We start from the raw sequence: 23,747 nt of genomic DNA on the forward strand, positions 1-23,747 counted from the left end.
AAATTTTTTTTTGTGTGTGGATGACAAATGGGTTTCACATATATCCTATCTTACTATAAAGTTATCCCCTACTAACTCCTTAAGCTTAACATGCAAAGATGCCACATCATCATCCACTAGCAAGATGCCACATCATCATCCACTAATTAACAAAATGTCACATCATCATCCACTAACAATCATCACATTTAAACATCATGTAAACATGCTATATCTTTATAGTTTTTATAATTTAAGAGCTTTTCAAATACAAACATGTTAAATTATCATGCAACATAATTCACATAATGTTTCAATGTATATCTTCATGCAAAGATGCCACATCATCATCCACTAACAATCATCACATTTAAATATCATGCAAACATACTATATCTTTATAGTTTTTATAATTTAAGAGCTTTTCAAACACAAACATGTTAAATTATCATCCAACATAATTCACATAATGTTTCAATGTATATCTTCATACTAAATTCCCACAGCAATACGCGGAGTTTCACCTAGTTTTTTAAATTCGAGTGCCACGTGACCACTACGTCAGCACCACGTGGAAGGAAGACCATGTCAATACTGCCACGTATGCGCCACGTCAGCGAAAACGCCCTCCAAAGCCACGGAGGGAGTTAAATTGCACCGGTTTTAATACTTCGGAGAGCCGTCTTATCCGGTTTTGTGGTTTAGGTCACGAATTAGATTTGGCCGACATTCAAGGGAGTCAAAGTGGACTTTTTCCTTCCTTTGCTGCTGCCCGCTGGCTACAATTCTTCTTTTCTCCTTACTGGATAGCAAAGATGATCAGTATAATCAATTTATCAACTTAATAAATAAAGACCAAACTATTCCTTGTGGAACTGAAAATGAGAGCCCACTTGAAAGGCATTCTTTTGGATGTGGCTCATAAGCCAAAAACAAGTCATTAATAAGGAAAACACTTTTAGGATAAACTTTTTATGGACTAGCTTTATGTCACTCCAGTGATTTTTTAAAAGAAAAATCACACGAGTGTAATTAGTACAACATAATGATATTGTAATTACATTATAATTATAATTGTAATATAATTATAATATAATTATAGTATAATTGCACTATAGTTATATTCAATCGTGAATGAGTGTTGAGTTATAGCCAGTCTATGCATACACTTAGCTTCACTATCTGTCTATCTCAACGTGAATGAGTGTTGAGAACTAAACCCAAACCTGACAGCTTGATCAGTCAAAAAAATCAAATCTAAGGCAAAAATCAAAGGCCAAAAAACCGTGTAAAAATTAAACGACAGATATAGAAAATTTGAATTTTTATATTTGCATTCCTAATAACTACTGTATCATAAAGCATAAATTGACTAACGAGCACAAAAAACTCTAAACAAATTTTGAATTTTAAAATTACCCGCGGCCCAGGCAAGCAAGCCCTTGAGCGATGTTACTGATCAAACCCAACACAATATATGTTCACTTTGTTGTTACTTTCAACCTTAATAAATTTTATTATTACTAAATTTTGGTAAGACAAAAAACTATATAAACATACTTTAATATGCCAAAATATGCCAAAATTTAGCATTACCAAATTTCATATGGTTGATTTTCGCAACGAAGTGAATAAGCCCACAACTTTCTCATTTGTCATAGTCAAACGGGTGCACGTGGCCAGGAACTTGGGATTATTTGCACGAGGATCCCAACTTATCTGAACCATGATACTTCTACACTGTTTCCCAACAGTTGACTTTCAGTCGATTACACGTAGTTAACGAAAGAAGCAATTTGTAGCGCTAAAAATACAACGATTAGTCCACACAAAACGGAACAAGTCTTATTTCCAAGGCAAATTAACAAATGCAAACAGATTTACAAACGGAAGAAATCAACTGCACGCTACAGACAGTATCCACTAAAATTATTCCGTAACCAAATCAAATGAGTAGAGCAGATGGTTTTGTTGATGAAAGAAAATGCAGAAAATGATGGGAGATCGACGGCGGCCGGCTACGATCACTTGAACTTGGCCTTGATGGCGTCCACCTGCGGGACGTCGACGCGGAAGGCCTTGGCGAGGACGTCGGACGGCACGGGCGGCGCGGCGGCGAAGAGCGTGGCGGCGATGGCCTGGGTGCCCTGGAGCTGGCTGTTGAAGGCGGCGATGACGGCGGCGGGGCCGTGGCCGCGGTTCTGCTGGAAGTGGACGAGGCCGCGCGGGAAGACGAAGACCTCGCCGGCGGTGACAGTCTTGGTGAAGAGCTTGTTGGCGGTGGTGATGAAGCCCACCTCGAGGACGCCCTCGAGGACGAAGATGATCTCGGTGGCGCGCGGGTGCGTGTGCGGCGGGTTCTGTCCCCCCGGCGCGTAGTCGATCCTCGCCATAGACACGCCCAGCGTGTTCACCCCCGGGAACGACTGCACGTTCGCCGCCGTCACGTTCGACCCCGCCGGGTTGTTGGTGTTGCCGGGGTTCTTCAGCCCCGCGAAGAAGAAGTCGTCTGCCGTCACGTTCGCCTTGCACGGGAACCCGTTCAGCTTCACCGCTGCATGTACGCCATGGGGATGGAACAAACACCTCTCAGCTCATGCTCAGCAATGGAGGTCGATCAAAGATTCAAAGGGAGCAAATTAAACTACTAACCAAGAAGGAGGAGGAGGAGAACAACTTACGGGACGCCAAGTCGGCGACGCAGACGTCCTGGAGCATGTCAGGGTCGCCGGCGAGCGAGGGCGCGGCGAGCGCGAGCACGACGGCGCACGCGGCGGCCACCCAGAGCTGTACCCTCGCCATGACGAACAGCGCGTGGTTGAGTGCTTCTTGGCTTCTCGCTGCGATTGACTGAGTGGAAGGTGATGAAGCGAGCTGAGCAGATCAGAGCAGCTGCTACTTATAAGCTCAGCTCAGCTCAACTAATAATTGATCAGTTCACCACGTAAGATTTGTAAATGGCATTAAACTAACTAAGACACAAAGGGAGATGCAGCGGCCGGTGAGCCGGACGAAGCCGCCGCCGACGACGAGAAGAGTTGGTAGGAGTACGGGGAGAGGCGGCAAGTGGACAAAGGGAGCAGAGGCAAGAGGGGTGGACACGCGGGAGGCGGCTTATTTAGTTCAAAGCCGTGAACCATAAATTGCTGGAGATAGACTAGTTTAATGCGGATCTAGGCGAACTGCTACACATGCATGTGGGTGCTGGATATGTATTACTGTATTTATTATTCGGATCGATCGATCCATGGAGGCATGGACGCCGCGCCACTCCCGCGTGTAGCAACGTGGAAGAACACTGGTATAGACTGGTAGTAGTAGTAGGAGTGCACCGATGTGCTCGCGTTTTCTTGCTCCGGACCTCCGGTGCTCGCGCCCATTATCTATTCCCCTTTCGTCCTTTCTGCTTCCAACCTCCTCGTCTCCGTGCTGCTACGGTTACTCCCTCCGTCCCATAACATTCGTTTTTAATGGGACGGGGAAGTAGTTGTGACTATACAATTTATTTCCTCCATTCTATAAAAAATTAACCTAGTACCGAATGTGATACATCTTAATATTATAAATCTGGATATATATCTATCCAAATTGGTAGGGGACTACCTATACATTTGTCGACAAATTTTTCACCAAAAATTTGACAGATATAATTATAATACAATCGTAGTGTAATTACACTGTAACTTATATGTAATTACACTGTAACTTGCATGTAACTACAGTGTAACTTATATGTAAGTGTCACATAATTTTGAATCGTTAGATCTATTACACGATTTGTTTTGGTGAGGAAGAAAACAAATCATAGCACACACATATATGAAAGAATTTGTTCCCACGACCTCCATTTTACCGAAATAACATGTTACGGAGAGATTTTTGAAAGTTACATACAAGTTACACTATAATTACAGTGTAATTACATACAAATTACAGTGTAATTATACTACAATTGTACTGTAATTACATCTGTCAAATTTTTGAAGAAAAATTTGTCGACAAATGTATAGCAAAATCGTAGTTGGATTTTTGAAAAAAAACTGGCTCCTATCATCTCCGTATATATATCTCAATCTCCACAACTCCTTGTTCTGATTCCAATCCACGGATCCGAGGGGAGAGCATGAAGGATCGATCATCGACAGGGAGGAGGAGGCGATCGCGACCATCGTAGGCTGATCTGGTAGTTCAATTTGTTACTCAGTTTTAGGCCATCTCCCTCTTGGAAATATAAATATTTTTGCACCTCAAGTTGTGTTTAGGATTCTCAAAAAAACTTTTGAGATAGATTTTTGGGTATCTCTTGATGATCCTCTTAGTTAGTTACATCAACGACAAATGGCTAAGATTTCAATGTAAAATTCAAAATTTAAACTTCCTTTTTTTTTCAGCCGGCCCAAAGATTCATATTTCTTTCGAAATTTTTAGGGTATAATCCAGTTCGCAGATGCCCAATCAAAACAAGCCAAGTTTCCCATGGCAACAAAGATGACGAACCGGCCGGTACGGGACAGCAGGTAAACGCACGGCCGAGCAGCTGACGATTTATTACAACGAGATGACAGGGACGGCTAAGCTGACGATGACGCGCTAGCCACCAGGCAAAGCAACCGGTTCATCAGCACAAGCAGCAGCAGTGTAGCACTACTCCCTAGCTGCTTCTGCCTCTGGATTAGTCAATTCCAAGCATACGTGTAATTGAATTAATTAAATCTTATTAACTTTTCTGTGTGTGTGTGTGTGTGTGTGTGTTTTTTTTTTTCTATTATGCAGAAGGGAATCTCCATCGTAACGTATACATGCTGCTGCAAGAGTTGGTCAGCTCCTATATATCGGCGTGTCAGAAGCATCAGCATTTTATTTTCATCCACTAGCTGATTATTAATCAGTAAATTCATGGTACCAGTAGCTCATCACGTTTCACATATTACTAAGCAGACTTTATTCTTCTCTTGGGTATGAACTGTCCCAGCTCAAACTGAAGCTGAACATTAACATCGGAAAAAAGAATGAAGAACATTTCCCTATTCCCTCTCACTACGTCAGGTCAAGGCTCTTGTAACACAATGTGCTACTACATCCACAAAAACGTGTTACTGAGGTAAGCAGTAACACAAAATATAAGTAGAGGATACTCTCTTCGTCCCAAAATATAAGCATTTTTAGATTTTGATACGGTCTTCAAGATACTATTTTAACCAATAATATCTATAAAAGTAAGATGTTTTAAATAAAAAAGTTACATATTATGATAATTTGTTCAATTATAAATTTAGTAACATCAATTTTACAAGATTATTTTTTTTATTTTTTTACGATTAAGTTAAAAATGTTTGATTTGTCATTATACTAAAAATGCTTGATTTGTCATTATACTAAAAATGCTTATATTTTAATACGGAGAAAGTATCAACAACTTGCTCGAGCCATTGACCAATGATTACTCGCCTATATATCCTTTAATTCCTTTGATCCAGGGGTAATTTAACTATTTACCACTTTTAGGTTTGGCAATTATTCAAATGCCCCTCTTAGGTTTGCAGTTAATAATATGCCATTGGAGAGAGAAGCTTTTCTAATTTTTTTTGCCACTTTTCACACTGTACACCGCCACATGGGCTTGCCAGCATGGAATTGCACGTGAAATAACCATTATACCCCTGCATCCAGAACCCTAAATCAGCCTTAACCTCTCCCTGTCTCTCCCGATTGATTGTTACTGATATATAACAAACAATATTTAGTAATATAGAGCTACAACAGAGACCATACATATATAGGACTGCACACATATATATACAAGGATTAATATTTTTAGCATAAATATGCATACATATATCTCAACAAACTGCTTTTGTAATGATGTGTGGCCTGCAATGAACCTATGAATTGTATGGCTGATGAATTAAGATATTGGATGGGATGTGATGAATTGAGGCGCTTCTGCTATATGTATCGCTTGTTATTTCGATTTGTGTGCATGTTCAGTTTGCTGAGATATATGTATGCATATTTATGCTGAAAATATTAATCCTTATATATATGTGTGTGTAGTCCTATATATGTATGGTCTCTGTTGTAGCTCTATATTACTAAGTATTGTTTGTTATATATCAGTCAAATGAATTATACAATCAATCGGGAGAGACAGGGAGAGGTTAAGGCTGATTTAGGGTTCTGGATGCAAGGGTATAATGGTCATTTCACGTGCAATTCCACGCTGGCAAGCCCATGTGGTGGTGTACAGTGCGAAAAGTGGCAAAAAAATAGAAAAACTTCTCTCTCCAATAACATATTATTAACTGCAAACCTAAGAGGGGCATTTGTACAATTGCCAAATCTAAAAGTGGCAAATAGTTAAATTCCCCTTTGATCCAGAGTATATAGATTATAGATAGGACAACATCCCAGCAAGCAGGGTATATTCGTACTTACCCTAATTTTTTTGTCAACCGTCTAAGAACAGTAGCACGATTAGCTTGCTTGATCTCAAGTTGTACGACTAACATGGGCAACAAAGGCTAATTAAGCCTAGATCGATGGCAGTGTTTCAACTAGCAAGACCGACGCGAATTATTTAGAGGGAAAAAAAAGAAGGATGAAATTTCCCTATTCCTTCCACTTATGTAGATGAAATCAACAGCTTGCTAGCCATTGACCAACGACTACTCCCCTATCCTTTTCTTTGACAACGACTTCTCACTTTCCCAGCAAGCAGGGTTTATATGTACTCGCCCTAATTGTTTTGTCAACCGATGCATGATTAGCTTGATCCCATATTGTAGGCTAACATGGACAACAAGTAGTTAATTAAGCTTAAATCGATGGCAGTACTGTTGCAACTTGCAAGACCGACGCTAGTTATTTAAGGCTATGCCCTGCAGAGGATAAGATTAGCATCGTTTGTATTATTGTATATCGATCTTTGGTGAATTGGGCACTTCATCGTCGACGTTGTTTATCCAAGGCATATATACGGCGTGTCACTGTTTTGTACCGTGAGAACTTTGGCAACAGTTAGAAGGTCGTTGTTTGTTGCTAGGACGCTAGATGCATGTCATGCAATTAAGCGCGGGAGAGAATGAATATGAATTTTTTTTTTAGAAACGGTACAAAACATAGACATTCACAACATGTGTATAATTACCCCTATAAACACACTCTACCCCTGTGACATACACTAACTAAAAAGGATATCCGTAAAGGGCTAAAACTGATTTTCCGTGTTTTTGCATGCGACGCTTAAAATTTAACCATTAGCAACGGGTGGAGAAATCATCTTTTGTCGGTCGGGCTAATTCCACAATAGTCCCAGTTGCAACAAAAACCGGGACTAAAGATGATTTTTAGTCCTGGTTAAAAAGGGTAACGGGCATATTTGATCACCAACCGGGACTAAAGATCATCTTTTGTCCCGGTTCAAATGCTGTCAGGTCTTGGCAGCCCCCCCTCCCCCCCCCCCCCCCGGACTAAATGTAAGATCGTAATTTTAGTCCCGGTTGGTGTTACCAACCGGGACTAAAGATCCCGGTGATCTTTAGCCCCGGTTCCTAACACCAACCGGGACTAAAGTCCTACCCCTATATATATATATATATGTCTTCTTCCTCCTCCAGCCCGAGCAAGCTTCAAAATTTCTTCAAAAAAGAGGGGAGGTCATGCCAAAATTTCTAGTGAATTTATTTTGGTGATTATATACAAATCGGAGGTGCCTAAAAGGTTAGCAACTTCATCCTCCAATGTTTTTTTTTCATATTACATTTGGAGCTATGTTTTGCACACTTTTTTGTCTCCAAAATTTTGTTGTTAGTTGATGAGAGAGAAAATTTGTGTGGGGAAGAAAGAATATATAGAAATTTAGTTTATTTGCTAAAGAAGGTTTTATAAAATAGTTGAGAAGGAAAATATAGTGAAAGTTAATCTTGAATAATAGAAAAAAAACTAAAATGAAAAATTAAAATAAGTACAACACATTAATATTAGTTTAAAACTTTATAAATAGTAAATATATAATTATTTGGTGTAATATTTCATAATTTTTGTATGAATAATGATATGTCATTATTGTGTGACTGTTGAAAGAGTTTGTAATAATTATTGTATGACTGTCATTATTGTACGAATAATTATTTGTGTACGATTTTTTTTCATGTCATGTAGATGGATCGGCAATGGATGTACGCTGACCGGCGGTTCAAAGAGTTTATTGACGGCGTGCATTATTTTTTGAGAGTGGCCGAAGCTAACAGGCAAAAGGGTTTTATTTGTTGCCCATGCAATAAGTGTAAGAATCAGAAGGAGTATTCTGCATACAGGACTATTTATTTCCACTTGTTTGAGTCGGGGTTCATGCCAAGCTATAATTGTTGGACATCCCACGGAGAGCAAGGTGTTGAAATGGAAGAAGATGAAGTGGAAGACGACAATATTCCGGACTTTGCTCAGTACGTTGGATTTGAAGGAAATCAAACGGGCGAGGAGGAAAGGGATGCTGATGGTAACAACGTTGCGGATGATGTTGGTTAGATGTTGCAGGACGCCAAGGAGGATTGCGAAAGTGAAAAGGGGGCCCATAAATTGGACAAGATGTTAGAGGACCACAGAACGTCGTTGTACCTAGGTTGCGAGCAGGGGCACAAAAAGTTGGATACCACTCTGGAGTTCTTGCAATGGAAGGCAAAAAATGGTGTTAGTGACAAGGCATTTGGCGATTTATTGAAACTCGTCAAGAACATTCTTCCGGAGGGAAACAAATTGCCCGAGACAACGTACGAGGCTAAGAAGATAGTCTGTCCTCTAGGACTGGAAGTTCAGAAGATTCACGCATGTCCGAATGATTGTATCCTATATCGCGGTGAGGAGTACGAGAACCTAGAAGCATGCCCTATTTGCAAAGCACTACGATACAAGATTAGACTAGATGATCCAGGAGAAGTTGACGGGCAGCTAACGAAGAAGAGAATTCCTACTAAGGTGATGTGGTATTTCCCTATAATACCACGGCTAAAGCGTTTGTTCAGAAACAAGGGGAATGCTAGAATGATGCGATGGCACGCTGAAGAGCGTCAACAGGACGGGATGCTGAGACACCCCGCCGATGGTTCGCAGTGGCGAAACATCGACAGAAAATTTAAAGACTTTGGAAAGGACGCACGAAACATACGGTTTGGTTTAAGTACGGATGGCATGAATCCTTTTGGAGAGATGAGCAGCGGCCATAGCACTTGGCCCGTTACGATGTGTATCTACAACCTCCCCCGTGGCTATGCATGAAGAGGAAGTACATAATGATGCCGATTATAATTCAAGGCCCCAAGCAACCTGGTAACGACATTAATGTGTACCTAAGACCACTGGTCGAAGATCTTAAACTGTTGTGGAAGAAGGAAGGTGTCCCCATGTGGGATGAGGACAAACAGGAGGAGTTTAACCTACGAGCGCTGCTGTTCGTAACCATCAACGATTGGCCTGCACTTAGCAACCTATCCGGGCAGTCCAACAAGGGGTACAAGGCTTGCACTCACTGTATGGATGAAACAGAAAGTACGTATCTTAAGCACTGTAGGAAGGTTGTGTACATAGGTCATCGTCGATTCCTTGCAGCAAACCACCCGGTACGAAAGAAAGACAAGCACTTTGAACATAACGTGGACCACCGTACGAAGCCTAAACATCGCAGTGGGAAAACAGTGTTTGCTATGGTTAAAGATCTTAAAGTAGTGTTTGGAAAGGGGCCTGGCAGCCAGCCTATAGAGAGCGAAGATGGTCACGCGGCGATGTGGAAAAAGAACTCTATATTTTGGGAGTTACCCTATTGGGAATTCTTGGACGTCCGCCACGCAATCGACATGATGCACCTCACTAAGAATCTTTGCGTAAACCTTCTTGGCTTCCTAGGTGTATATGGAAAGTCGAAAGATACACTGGAAGCACGTAATGATCTGAAGCATATGGAACAACGCGGTGACCTTCACCCGGAACCAAAGGAGAAAGGAAGCCATTACTTGAGTCCAGCCAGCTACACTCTTAGCAAGGCAGAGAAGGAAAGTATGTTTGAATGCTTGGAGAGCATCAAGGTACCGTCTGGATAGTCCACGAATATAAAGCGAATAATAAGCACGAAGGAGAAGAAGTTCACAAATCTAAAGTCTCATGATTGTCACGTGTTGATGACACAGCTGCTACCAGTTGTAATAAGGGGTATCCTCCCAGACAATGTCCAGGCAACAATAACAAAGCTATGTGCTTCCATGAACGCAATTTCGCAGAAGGTCATCGATCCTGATAGATTAGAAGCCCTGCAGAATGATGTGGTGCAATGTCTTGTCAGCTTTGAGTTAATATTTTCACCTTCATTTTTCAATATAATGACGCATCTGCTTTGTCATCTTGTCAAAGAGATCGGTATTCTCGGTCCTGTATACCTACACAACATGTTTCCTTTCGAGAGGTACATGGGCATTCTGAAGAAGTATGTTCGTAACCGTGCTCGTCCAGAGGCAAGCATCGCCAAGGGGTATGGAACAGGGGAGGTCATTGAATTCTGCGTAGAAGTTATCGAAGACCTTCGCCCAATCGGGGTACCTGAATCACGCCATAAAGGGAGACTACGGGGAAAGGGGACTCTCGGAAGGAAAGCAATAATGACGGTAGACAACAATTTATTCCGTAAAGCCCATTTCACGGTTCTGCAACAATCTTCATTGGTGGCTCCCTACATTGAGGAGCACTTGGCTCTAGTTCGCGCCAGAAACATCGGTAAGTCCGATGCATGGATTACAAGGCATCACATTGATACTTTCTCCACGTGGCTGCGACAACATCTCATGGGTAACGAGACGATTAACCAACAACTGGCCTTCCTGGTGTCACGCCCGGAATTTCTATCCAAAATTCCAAACGCTTACATGTGCGCGAACCCTCGTCCAGGAATCAGCCGAGGCACACAATAACAAATTGATAATAGAGTACAATTATTACTCTAATTAATAAGCGAATAAAATGTCATTACAGAGGTAGATAGTTCCTCTCAATCAATAAAGATCTAAGCAGCGGAAAATAAGATAAACGGCGCAGACGATTCCACTCCACAGGCAGCTTGACCAGGGCTACACCTAATCCTCCACACCATCAGCATCACTGTAGAACTCCTCCTCTGATGAATGATTGCAAGGTGAGTATATGACATACTCAGCAAGCCACGCAGCAAATATGCAAGTGCACAGGATAACAAAGGATGGCATAATAGGGTTTCATTTGCATAAACAGCATTTAATAAACATTTCAGAATTTAGTAAAACAGTTGAGTAATAATTAAACAATATTATTCCAACGCTATACAACATACCCTGTTGCATAGGCCCAACCATTCTGAACAACCAATCCCGGCTACACAGTTCTATCTCCAAACCAGGAATATACCATTCCAAACCAGGAGCTAATCAAATTATTACCAGTCATAGTATCTTTTATTATGATGAGAGGTATGAGACTAATCACGAAAGACATTGTTAAACCCGCCCATAACCGCGGGCACGGCTATTCGAATAGTTTTACTCTGACCAGAGGTGTACCACTGTACCCACAAGACACAGCCCCACGACATGTCACCATGCGCCTTGATACCACCACGGTACCTCAGAAAGGAGCTGTGACAGTACCCCTCGCACAACACAATCCACCACAGCGCACCGTTCCTGGATCATAATCACCCCCTTATAAACAAGGCATGGACTCCCCAGCGACCCCCGTGGGCTTATCTCCGCCACTTCTCAGTCTGGTGCCCCGCAATGAACCATGCTATACAAAAGGTAAAGCCGTTGCCCACGCTGGCTTGTGGTTGGCACGGTTAATGTTTCACAACCGAAACTCGTGAACCGGTCCTTAATTGTCATGAGCACGTCCATCAAAACCATGTGCTCACAACCCACCATTAACAGGTTTTAGTAGGCAAATTAATTAATTAACCAATCATGATTAACCATCATGAGTTATCATTCAGCCATCATTGAATAATAGGGAGTCATAAGTTATCCCAATAGTGTGCTAATGTTTCTAAGCATGGCTAAGCAATCACATCTAATATCTAGCTGAACCAATATAAAGCTCAACTAGTCAATTTATAAGAACCCAAGGTATCAAGGAATAAAGTAATCAAGAACAAAAGGGCTATAACAAACAATAGGTTAATTCCACCCAATGACATTCGAAAATAAATGCAATAGTTGAATAGAAACAATAGCTTTAAACGGGATCAACATGCTCAAAGGGGTTGTTTGGGATCTGTGTGACTTGCCTTGCTGGCCTTGGAACTCTTCAAATTCTTCTCCTGCGAAAACGGACTCTCCGGAAACGTCGGAATCTAAACAGAAAAGAGCAAAACACCAAAACAGCACATAAACAAGCATGAACAGTACATGTAGATATTTTTAACATGTAGATCTCAATTTTAGAAAAATTTAGAGACTTGAACCAACTAAATCCGCGCTAAGATGAATTAGTTATGAATTTTTAAAGATTAAATCGGATTAAAACACTTATATGGATTTTAATTGAATTATGACGCAATAATGAATTATTTTTGAAAAGGAAAAGAGGATTTATTGCGTCAGCGGCTAGGGTTAGCGGTGGACCGGGTGCACAGCGACGGTTCACGGGAACGGACGGCCGAGATCGATCCATCCAAAACGAACGGCCGAGATCGACCGGTCCACGGCCGGACCACGGCGGACGGCACCGATGACGTCGGCGATGACGTCATCTCCGGCGGCGACCGAACCGCGCGAGCTCGCCGGCGAACGACGGCGTGGCGGCGCGAACGGAGAGCACCTACGGGTAGCGGACGGCACGGCGAACTCACCGACGACCAAAGCGACGGCGGACGATGACCGGACGACGTCGGCGACGAGGAAGAAGCGGCGGAAACCTTCGGCTTGACGACGGCGACGGAGTTCCGGCGGTCGACAGCGACGACGAAGGGGCGGACGAGGACGGCGACGCGACGGCGACCACGACGGCGGCCTTCCCGAGCGACGGCGACGACTGGAGCGACGGCGGCGCACGGCTGGAGCGGCGGCGACGACGGCGGCGCGAGGACTCACGGCGCTAGGGCTCTACGGACGACGAGAGGCGAAGGCGAGGGTGGCGACGGGTAGCGGAGACACCGGGGATCCTTTTATAGGGGCAAGAACACGGCGGCGAAGGCCCACGGCGGCCGGCGACGAGAAGGAAAGTCTAGGGTTCGGAGGAGAGAGACCGATCCGATTCGAGATCGAATCCTCCGCTTTCCAAACGATTTTAGCCGAAGTTCCAAAAGGGAAAAGGTAGAGGAGATCGAGAAGATCATTTCCCCTCTATTGATTTCACCGGAAACGGAAAGGATCGGCCGGATTTGGAAAGAGACGGCGGCGGCGCGGCGCTAGGGTTTCGGGCGGCGGCGGCGCGAGGAAGACGACGACCCTGACAGGCGGGCCCCACCTGTCAGCGGGCGGACGCGCGCGAACGGCGGCTGCGGACTGGGCCGACTTGGGCCGAGGAGGAGAGAGAGAAGGTTTTGGGCCGACTTTCGGCCCAAAGCCAAAAGAGACTTTTAAAAACCTTTTTCCATTTAAATTATTCATGAAATGCAATTCCATTTATTAAAAATACTTCCTTAGCTCAAATAAATCCCAGAAAAATCTAGAAATTATAGAATTAAGCAAAGTATTTAATAAAATTTTATCTAGCCCCATTTTATATTGGAATTTATTATTTAAAATTAGATCTTCTCTTCTAGGCTTTTAAAATCAATTCTAATAATTCCAATTAAACAACAATATATATATTTGAAATTTTTAGGGTGTGACACTGGCGAGGGGACCATCTGGCTCGATCGCGACATTCCAGGGATATGAAATCAATGGGTACACATTCTACACGAGGGCCCAAGACATGAAGAGCACGAACCAGAACAGTGTTGTTCGTATCGATGCCATGGGACACGATGGTACAACTGGCACGTATTACGGTGCCATCGAGGACATATGGGAACTTGACTATGGACCTCTCAAGGTCCCTCTGTTCCGGTGCCAATGGGTTAGGTTGACTTGTGGAGGCGTAACGATTGATGATAGTGGGATGACAACGGTTGACCTTAACAAGGTTGGATACTCGGACGAACCTTTTGTCCTTGCCAATGATGTAACCCAAGTTTTTTACGTCAAGGACATGTCTAGCAAAGGAAAAAAGGGCAAAGGGCCTGACGAGCCGAAGCGCCACGTGGTTCTCCTAGGAAAAAGAAAAATCGTCGGAGTAGAGGACAAGACTGACGAGAATTACAATCAGTTTGATGGGCAACCCCTTTCATGGTGACGATTGACCCTAGCATCCTCCTATCAAATGAAGACACCCCTTACTCACGCAGCGATCACGAGGAAGGAACAATAGTGAGGAGAAAGTACATGCGGTCAACCGTCACCGCCGATGTATTGCCATAATTGTTTTGTACACGATGTAAACTATGTTGGATGTACTGAATATCCATATAAATCAATTGTTGTATGGCATATGTTAATTATGTATGATTATTAGAATTTTTATCAAATTGAAATCATCCATATGCTAGTTATATATGATTATAGATTTTTTATTAATTATGTATGATTATTAGAATTTTAATCAAATTGAAATCATCCATATGCTAGTTATATATGATTATTAGAATTTTTAAAGGTTTTAAATCATGCACGTGGTATTTACATATGTTAATTAGAATTTTCAACAATTTAATATCATGATATGCTAGTTATATATGATTATTAGATTTTTTATTAAAATCATGCATGTGGTATTTACATATGTTAATTAGAATTTTTAACAATTTAATATCATGCATATGCTAATTATATATGATTATTAGAATTTTTAGCAATTTTAAATCATTCATGTGCTTATTATATATTATCCACGTATTCTACTACATACAACAATAATTTTTCGAAGGTTTTGTCATTAATTGTTCAACTATAAATAATTGTAATGCATTATTTACTATTTTAGAAACACATATGCAATGAAATTCAAGACACAGCTGCTATTATCTTTAGTCCCGGTTCCTAACCCTAACTGGGTTTAAAAAGAATTTGGAAATAGCGAGAAAAGATCTTTACTCCCGGTTGGTGAGAACAACCGAGAGTAAAAATATCTTTACTCCCGGTTCGTACGAACAATCGGGACTAAAGATCTTTTTTTTAGTCTCGGTTGTTGTTACGAACCGGGAGTAAAGATATTTTTACTCCCGGTTGTTCTCACCAACCGGGACTAAAGATCCGGGGGTATATATATTCTCGGTGCGCCCTCGTCTTCTCCACCAACACTTAAGACGTTTTTCGATCTCGGCTTCTCCTTCGCCGCCACCGTGCCTAGGGCAACCCCGCGCCGACACCGCCGTCGTCTCTCGCCGTCGCTTGGCTGTCCTCGCCGCCTCCGCCGCAAACGCCGCCGCTGCATCTCTTGGGTGAGAGCCGCCGCTGCCTCTCTCTCTCTCTCGATCTCGATCTCGATATCTCTCTCTCTCCACGGCCGACGACCGACTTCGACGCGGCCGCCGACGACGACGACGCCGTTGCCACTGCCACTCCGCCGCCCCCACCTCGAGCTCGCCACGCCGCCACGCCACGCCGCCGGGCCGCTACGCCACGCCGCCGCGACGCCACGCCGTCGCCCCTGCCACTCCGCCGCCACCGCCTTGATCTCGCCACGCTGTCGCCGCGCCGCCACACCACTGCCACGCGCGCCCAACATTGCCGAACGTGAACGAACGTGATTGAAACGTGACCGAACGTGAACAATACGTAGACGACCTTTGAACAAACGCTGAACGAACGTGAACGAAACGTTAACGAACGCGAACGAACGTAACGAAACGTTAACGAATGCGAACGAACGTGCACGAAACGTTAACGAACGCGAACGAAACGTTAACGAACGCGAACGAGCGTGAACGAAATGCTTACGAACGTGAATGAAACGCTTACGAATGCGAACGAGCGTGAACGAAACGATTACGAAACGCGAACGAACGTGCACGAAACGCTTACGAACGTGAATGCACTTGTACTAAAAGTGTGAGAACGAATGCGTTTATAGTAATATATTTTACTGGTAATACATATATGATTATATATGTAACTTGGCCCGTTTAGACTAATACATTTTCCTGGTAATGTTGCAGAGAAGACGTCGTCGGCGTCCCTCAAGCCGAAGTTGTAGCTAGCCATCGAAGGAATTCGTGCGGGCAAGTGATGTAAAGAAGTGATCGTTAGATATTTAATATAAGATTGTTAGACTTAGCATATATGATTATTACAATTTTAATATATGATTGTTAGCGATTTAATATAAGTTTGTTAGACTTAGCATATATATATATATATGATTATTACAATTTTAATATAAGATTAGTAGCGATTTAATATGAGATTAGTAGAGATTTAATATAAGATTAGTAGCGATTTAATATAAGATTGTTAGACTTAGCATATATGATTATTACAATTTTAATATAAGATTATTAGAGATTTAATATAAGATTGTTAGACTTAGCATATATATATACATATATATATATATATATGATTATTATAATTTTAATATGAGATTAGTAGCCATTTAATATAAGATTATTAGAAATTTAATATAAGATTAGCAGAGTTCTAATATTACGGTTAGCAAATACATCCTATATATCTAACAAATATTTTTTGTATGCACAGATGGCTGATCGCGATGAGGAACAGATACTATACGATACAATCGCAGAGGGAAGCAGCCAGTACTGGAACGAAGAAGAGGGGAACGAGGATCCAAACCAGTACTTGAACGAGGAGGGGAACGTGGAGAGGGATGCGGAGGGGAACGATGAGGAGAAGGCTAGTGGAAGTCATCCCTCCACTGAACAAAAGAGGGCACGCGGACAACGAGGTGCCGCGAAGAAGATAGAGGGTCGGCACATCATAACTGAGGTGGACGAAGACGGCCGACCTAGTGCCTCGGCAGAAGCAGCCAAGAATTTTGTACGCCACAGCGGTTGGGTTGTGAGGGACAACGTGCCTGTCAGCACGGTGTACTGGCACAGAACAAGGGCACGCGGGGATAATGACAGCTTTGTCCCGGACTCAGAGAAAGAGATGCTGTGGACCACAATGCTCGAGACATTCACGCTACCCGCGGGTACAGAGAACATAGTGAAACAGTGGACTCTGAAGAAAATGGCAGAACAGTTCCAGAGCTTCAAGGGAGATCTCTACAAGAAATACTTCCTGAAGGGACTAACACCAAACTTCGACGTATTCCCAAAGCTAAGGGATCATTGGGACGAGTTCGTTGCTTACAAGACAGGGCAACAAGGGCAAGCGATGATGGCCAGAAACAAAGACAATGCCGCCAAGAAGAAGTACCATCACCACTTGGGGTCAGGCGGATATAGCGTCGCAATGCTGAAGTGGGGGGAGATGGAGGCAAGTTTGACTGAGAGGGGTATCGAACCGGCCACCGCTAAATGGCCGGATCGATCGAAGTTCTGGTACTATGGTCACGGTGGAACGCTTAATCCAGTTGATGGCTCCCTTGTCTTCAGCGATCAGATACGCGAGGCTGCCAGTCGACTAACGGACGCAGTGGTATCCTCTTCTCAGGGCACATTCCAACCCGACAGAGAGAAGGATGAGCTGTCACTCGCCCTACAGAGTCCCGAGCATCCAGGACGAACACGAGGGAAAGGCGTGATTCCTTGGAAGATTGGATTTAAGGAGGACATCCACACGTACAGGAGTCGGATGAGGAGCAAGAGAGATACCAAGGCAAAGATTGCAGATCTTGAGTACAGGGTATGGAGCTACGAGCTCAGCATGCAAGAGGAGGTGGCAAGGAAGGTGGATGAACGTATGGCTGCACATCTGTCCCAGGATCCCCAGCCGTACATTCATCCTGCAATGGTCAGCCCATCAGGCAATCGTAGCAGCTGCGCCTCAATGGGGCAGGTCGGATTACAGAGCATGGACGCCATGCAAACCCAGGACGAAACCACCTGCCCCGTTGATGAGATCACGTAGCGGACACCATGTGAGCTGCATATTCCCTTCAAGAACTTATCAATCAAGGTATGCTCGTAGTTTGATGATTTTTGACTTGTACATTCTGCAAGTTGCTGCTTAGGTTAATTACTAATAGATAACCTCTCATCACGTGAAGGTGGCGTCGGGAATGGCTATCCCAATGGACCCTTCCGGGACTTACCACTGCAGGCCGATTCTAGCAGGATACTCGAGGGTCGAAGTTGAGCTGGTGGAAGCCGCGTACGAGGACCTCGAGTTGGACTACCCAGGAGGAGACGGTGAGACGCATCTACGAGACACAAGCCACGCCATCATACTATGGCGCAAGCGGTACATCATCCTTCCTGGGCGACAAGCGGCATCTCGTGCACCATCTCCTCCGGCTCCGCCATCTCCTCCTGCACCATCTCCTCTGGTTCCTCTGCCACGTCCTCCTGCACCATCTCCTCCGGCTCCTCTGCCACCTCCTGCTGCACCATCTCCTCCGGCTCCTCCGCCTCCTCCGCCTCCACCGTGTCCGCCTGCACCTCCCAAGACAAGGTCTCGCCAAGCTCCACCGCCTGCCTGCACAAGGGAAACGAAGAAGGCGAAAGTTGACGCCACCAAAAACAAGGAGCCACCGTAGGATTGCAGTCAAGAGGAGCTTGATGCTTATGTGGCAGGAGAGGTGAAGAGGCAACTCAAGCCTCGGAGTCCTGAAAAGAAGATTACCTATTGACCCGAGCGTGAAGAACTTCTTCAAGGGAATGTCCACAACAAACAAGGAGGCGTTACAGATATCGGACTATGACCAAACACTTCAGAGAGCCTATCACAAGAAGTCCAAACCAGTCCCTCAGCTTGGAAAACAACCAAACCAAGAGGTCGAGCCGTTGGTGACCGGCGAAGATTTTGGCATAACGGAATTCATTTCAGACACCGGTCTAACTGTGGATCAGTTGGTTGGAGGCGCACCAATCCCGAAGGCAGAAGTGGCATACAAGTTTGAACTCCGTAAACCGCTTGTCAAACCTGAACAGTTGCAGTCCCTACCGACACAGATGTACAAATTCCATAAACGGTACATGGAAATGAGCGGCAAGGGTAGAGAGATGTTCGGAGCGAGGATCAGAAACCCCGACTTCTTGCAAGGAGAAGATGTTCTCTGGATCCATTTCAAGGATCTCTTCGATCTGTACCAGCTGGATGCCCTCGACGTCTCTCTTCTGAGCGCATGGATTTTGTGAGTATCTTTGAGTTCGATTTGTTTCGTTCAATAATTAGCTCCTGGCATATATGTAAGCAATAATACTTTCCTTTCATCGTTGTAGAATGGAGATTCAAAGGGCCCGACGGCGGAGGGTCTACGATACTGGGTTCATCAACCCTCGGAAAATCAACACCGAAATGATCGACAAGTACGAGAAAGACACAGAGGACAATCTCGTCCATCTCCTAACGCAGCAGCATTTCAAGACGTACATACTACTGCCGTACAACACAGAGTGAGTTTTTATTGTCGTTCGAACAAATTTCGTTCCCATACATATAGCATGTACATTTTTGATCATATATATCTCATCTCACGCATATTCTAGATTCCACTGGGTCCTGTTATTCTTCGACTTGGACGCATGCAGAGTCACTGTGTACGACTCAATGAATAAAGAGGAGAGGATTTTTGACAAGGTCTTCAAACTAATAGATAGGTAATATAATGCCTTCTATTCCAAAGTCGCGGGAAATCTATTGCTATTTTGTTGATCTCAGGTAATAATTAATTAATCATAGCTTGCAACTGTATATGTAGGGCTTGGGATCGGTTCCGTCAATTGGTCCACGGGACTTGAAAAGAAAAACTTGGACGGAGGTTTCATTTTCTAGTGAGTACATGCATGATCCAAAATTATATTAAATTGAATCTCTAATTACAGTTAATATAAAGAGGATATTAAATCTCTCATCGTTTCTCATGTAGTGTGCAAAGCAGGACCAGGGAACTAACTTATGCGGCTACTACGTATGCGAGTATGCCCACTGCCTATCAAACCAAATATGCACAACACGAGAGCTCGATGTACGTATACATAAATCATTCAAAATTTCATTGCGTATCGATTTGTTAAGTTGTTTATTAATTTCATATATTGATACGTCATTATTTTTCGAACGATGGTGTATTCACATGAGGGATAATCTCCCACACAAGGATTTTATCATGGCTGTTCAAGAACAACTGATGGGATTCATCAACGAAGAAGTCCTTAATCCCGACGGTGAATTCTACTACGACGGATCGACAATTCATAACGTCGGTCCTTCCTCTTCTGACATAACGCCGGCGTCGAAGTCGTAGCTATAGCTACCGAGCAAATGAATTGTACTATATATGCATGCATATATATATTTATATATGTACACATTTACTTTTGTGTTAATATATATTTTGGTAACATATATATATATGCACATAAAATGTTAAGTGCTTTAAATTATACATATGTATGTGTAATATATGATTTATACACACACACACATATATATATATATATATATATATAATCAACCATGTAGCAAACAGGGCCATGCAAATAAAAAAAAATGGTGCACCGATCTTTAGTCCCGGTTGGTAACACAAACCGGGACTAAAGATGGTTTGGCCGGCCACGTGGCTGATCGATCTTTAGTCGCGGTTATTTCACCCGGGTCTTTAGTCCCGGATTTGTAGTCCCGGTTGGACAACCGGGACTAAAGGGGGGTTACCAACCAGGACTACAAACGGTTTCTCCACCAGTGCGCAGATTTTAAGTTGTAAGATTAAGTGATTAACCTTGAGTAAGAATGACACGGTTAGAGCATGTTCAATAAGGGTAGAAAGTTGGCGATAAGCAAAGCCGCATAGATTGTGATGATGACTTGGCGGCGAGCGCCGAACGAGCCAGCGACTAAGAGCAAGTTTAATAGTATAGCTAACTACTAGCTACAAATCATCTATATCTAATCTAATAATTGATCTAATATATACCTGGTCCCATCTGTCACACACACATTACGTCTTGGAGTCCGTGCTGCAGTTGGCTACAGATCTGTAGCCCGCTGCTCTTCCCTATATTCTTTTATCTCTTCAAAATATGTTTATAAGGCCATTCCCAACCCAAAACACTAGACATGGTTTTCATAAACTCCACATCATCAAGAAACTAGTACTAGACACTACTCTTCCAATGCAAACACTACTATTCCATACTTAAATTTAATGCTCCTTATCACACATGATGTCTTGGATGGTGTGTAGATACAGGACATGGTTTCCTTCTATTTCCTCATTTATTCTTTTGCCACATCATTTTTCATCTTAGGTGGCACCTTATTTAATGATATGAATATCATCCTAGTCATTGGGTTGGAAATGGCCTAACTAGCTTATAGCCTGCTATTGTACCTGCTCTAATAAACAGACGCCCGCCGATACGCGCGCTCCAAGGAAAAATTGCTTCTGTTTTTGCGGGTGAGAGGAGATGCTGGCGCAGGCGCACAACCATAAAGAATTAAATATCATTTGCTACAGTAAAAAGAGATCAAATACAGAGCTGGCCTATCGTATATATTAGTTTTTTTTTTGCTACAGATGATATGGAATAAATTGCAACTAGTATCGGGCGATATTATCAAACTTGCTCTTACTTTTACAACACCACCGATTTAAGTCTGTGCAAATTTTATCAATAAGAAAATGGAGTAGAGGCTAAACTTGTACTCCCTCCATCCCATAAAAATCAATCTAGTACTGGATATGACATATCCTAGTACTATAAATTTAGACATAGCTTTTTTTCGATTCATTATATTAAAATGTATCACATCATATCTTAGATTCGTTTTTTCTCATGGAGGGAGTTTATAACAGACGTACTAACAGTCATTTGTTTAGAAGCCTTATTGAACGGGAGCAGTCGTCGGTACTCCCTTCATCCCATAAAAAAACGAATCTAGGATCGGATATGATACATCCTACTACTACGAATCGATTTTGCTATACATTTGTCGACAAATTTTTCCCCAAAAATTTGACAGATGTAATTACAGTACAATTGTAGTGTAATTACACTGTAACTTGTATGTAATTACACTGTAACTGTAGTGTAACTTGTATGTAACTTTCAAAAATCTCTCCGTAACATGTTATTTCGGTAAAATGGAGGTCGTGGGAACAAATTCTTTCATATATGTGTGTGCTATGATTTATTTTCTTCCTCACCAAAACAAATCGTGTAATAGATCTAATGATTCAAAATTATGTGACACTTACATATAAGTTACACTGTAGTTACATGCAAGTTACAGTGTAATTACATATAAGTTATAGTGTAATTACACTACGATTGTATTATAATTACATCTGTCAAATTTTTGGGGAAAAATTTATCGACAAATGTATAGGTAGTTACATTCTAGGATTGGAAGTAGTATAGGATAGTTGTTAGGTACTCCTATGTTCTAATCAATGCTAAACTCGACGGTGCGCGTCCTTTGGAACCATTGGTTTATGAGATGCTAAGATTCATTGCTAGCTGTCGGATTGTATCTGGTTCTTCCTCTATAATGCCGAGGGATTTAAGCCAGAGTGGATAGATTTAATTTCTATAGCAAAAGCTATAGCAAATTAATGTTGAAAAATTGTTGTGCGCACTATATATATGTATTTTTAGATAAGGGCGCACTATATATACTGCCAAAAAAAACTAGTAACTTAGTTTAATTAAACATACGTTGTTGTAGTAGTTGATCTAGATCATCCAGGGATCTAAAGGTGATCGAATGATAGTAATTTCTAGTCCTATTGGCTGCCTAATATAATGGAGATGAGTAGAGAATGTGGGTGCTTTTGGAACTTCGGAGGAGAAAGGAAGATTATCTCTCCAAGAGCACGCGCATATATATTACTCCAATTTGTTACGTACTCTCCTTTTAGGTGATTTTAGTTGATGCTCGGTGCTAGTAGTACTCCGTACTGGTTGGCATGCTTATAATTGGGGCAAGTTCATGACGCCTGCAATGCAACCTATGCGCAACGAAAATTGCATCCTGCCAAACCAAGCTGTGAAGAACCAACTACCGTGCTTCATCAATATTCTGCTAGTTAACTAGCGGAAAAAAATACGTATAAACCGAAAAATAATTGGGAACACCACAGAACTCCAGCTGGAAATTAAACACGATTAGAGGGAAATATAAACTATTAAAACCATGTTTTTTTCTCTCTTTTATTATTCACCAACATTGTTCCTTTGTTGGTTTCTCTTGGTGGCAAGTGATCCGATTGATGTATTTGTGCTACACATCACCAATTTCTTTTGGATTTTTTGACTATCTATTTGTGCGTTATTTTACAAGTCCTGATTGAAGGACATTTTCTTCCTTATAAAGCTTGTGCGGATGCAACGAAAATAATTTAGCATAAAAAATTACACTTTTGTGCTCTAAAAGCAAGACTGGGTGATGAGAACATAGAAAAAACATTAAATTAATTTAAAGTAAAGTTGTAAAATTCAAAATAAGTCACAACTCATCTAGTTCAACCCGGCAGCTTTTAGAATAGGATGGTTTTCATAGTGTTGATAGATGATGGATGAAACTAAGTCTATGGCAATTATTCGATGTAAACAAATAAATTGAATATTAAAAAGTTAAAAGTTA

At 42.4% G+C, this 23,747-nt stretch overlaps 1 protein-coding gene across 1 annotated transcript; it reads right to left on the reverse strand.

Moving 5' to 3' along the window:
- Positions 1–1,797: 1,797 nt before the first annotated feature.
- On the reverse strand, positions 1,798–3,091 carry LOC127772672 (germin-like protein 1-1). Its single transcript, XM_052298629.1, has 2 exons — positions 2,661–3,091; positions 1,798–2,533 (listed from the first exon to the last, which is right to left on the reverse strand). Exons 1-2 carry the CDS (start codon positions 2,779–2,781, stop codon positions 2,004–2,006), a joined length of 651 nt encoding a protein of 216 aa, XP_052154589.1. The 5' UTR covers positions 2,782–3,091; the 3' UTR covers positions 1,798–2,003.
- Positions 3,092–23,747: the final 20,656 nt, after the last annotated feature.

Source organism: Oryza glaberrima, chromosome 1 (genome assembly GCF_000147395.1).
Source record: "Oryza glaberrima chromosome 1, OglaRS2, whole genome shotgun sequence".
Taxonomy (NCBI): domain Eukaryota; kingdom Viridiplantae; phylum Streptophyta; class Magnoliopsida; order Poales; family Poaceae; genus Oryza; species Oryza glaberrima.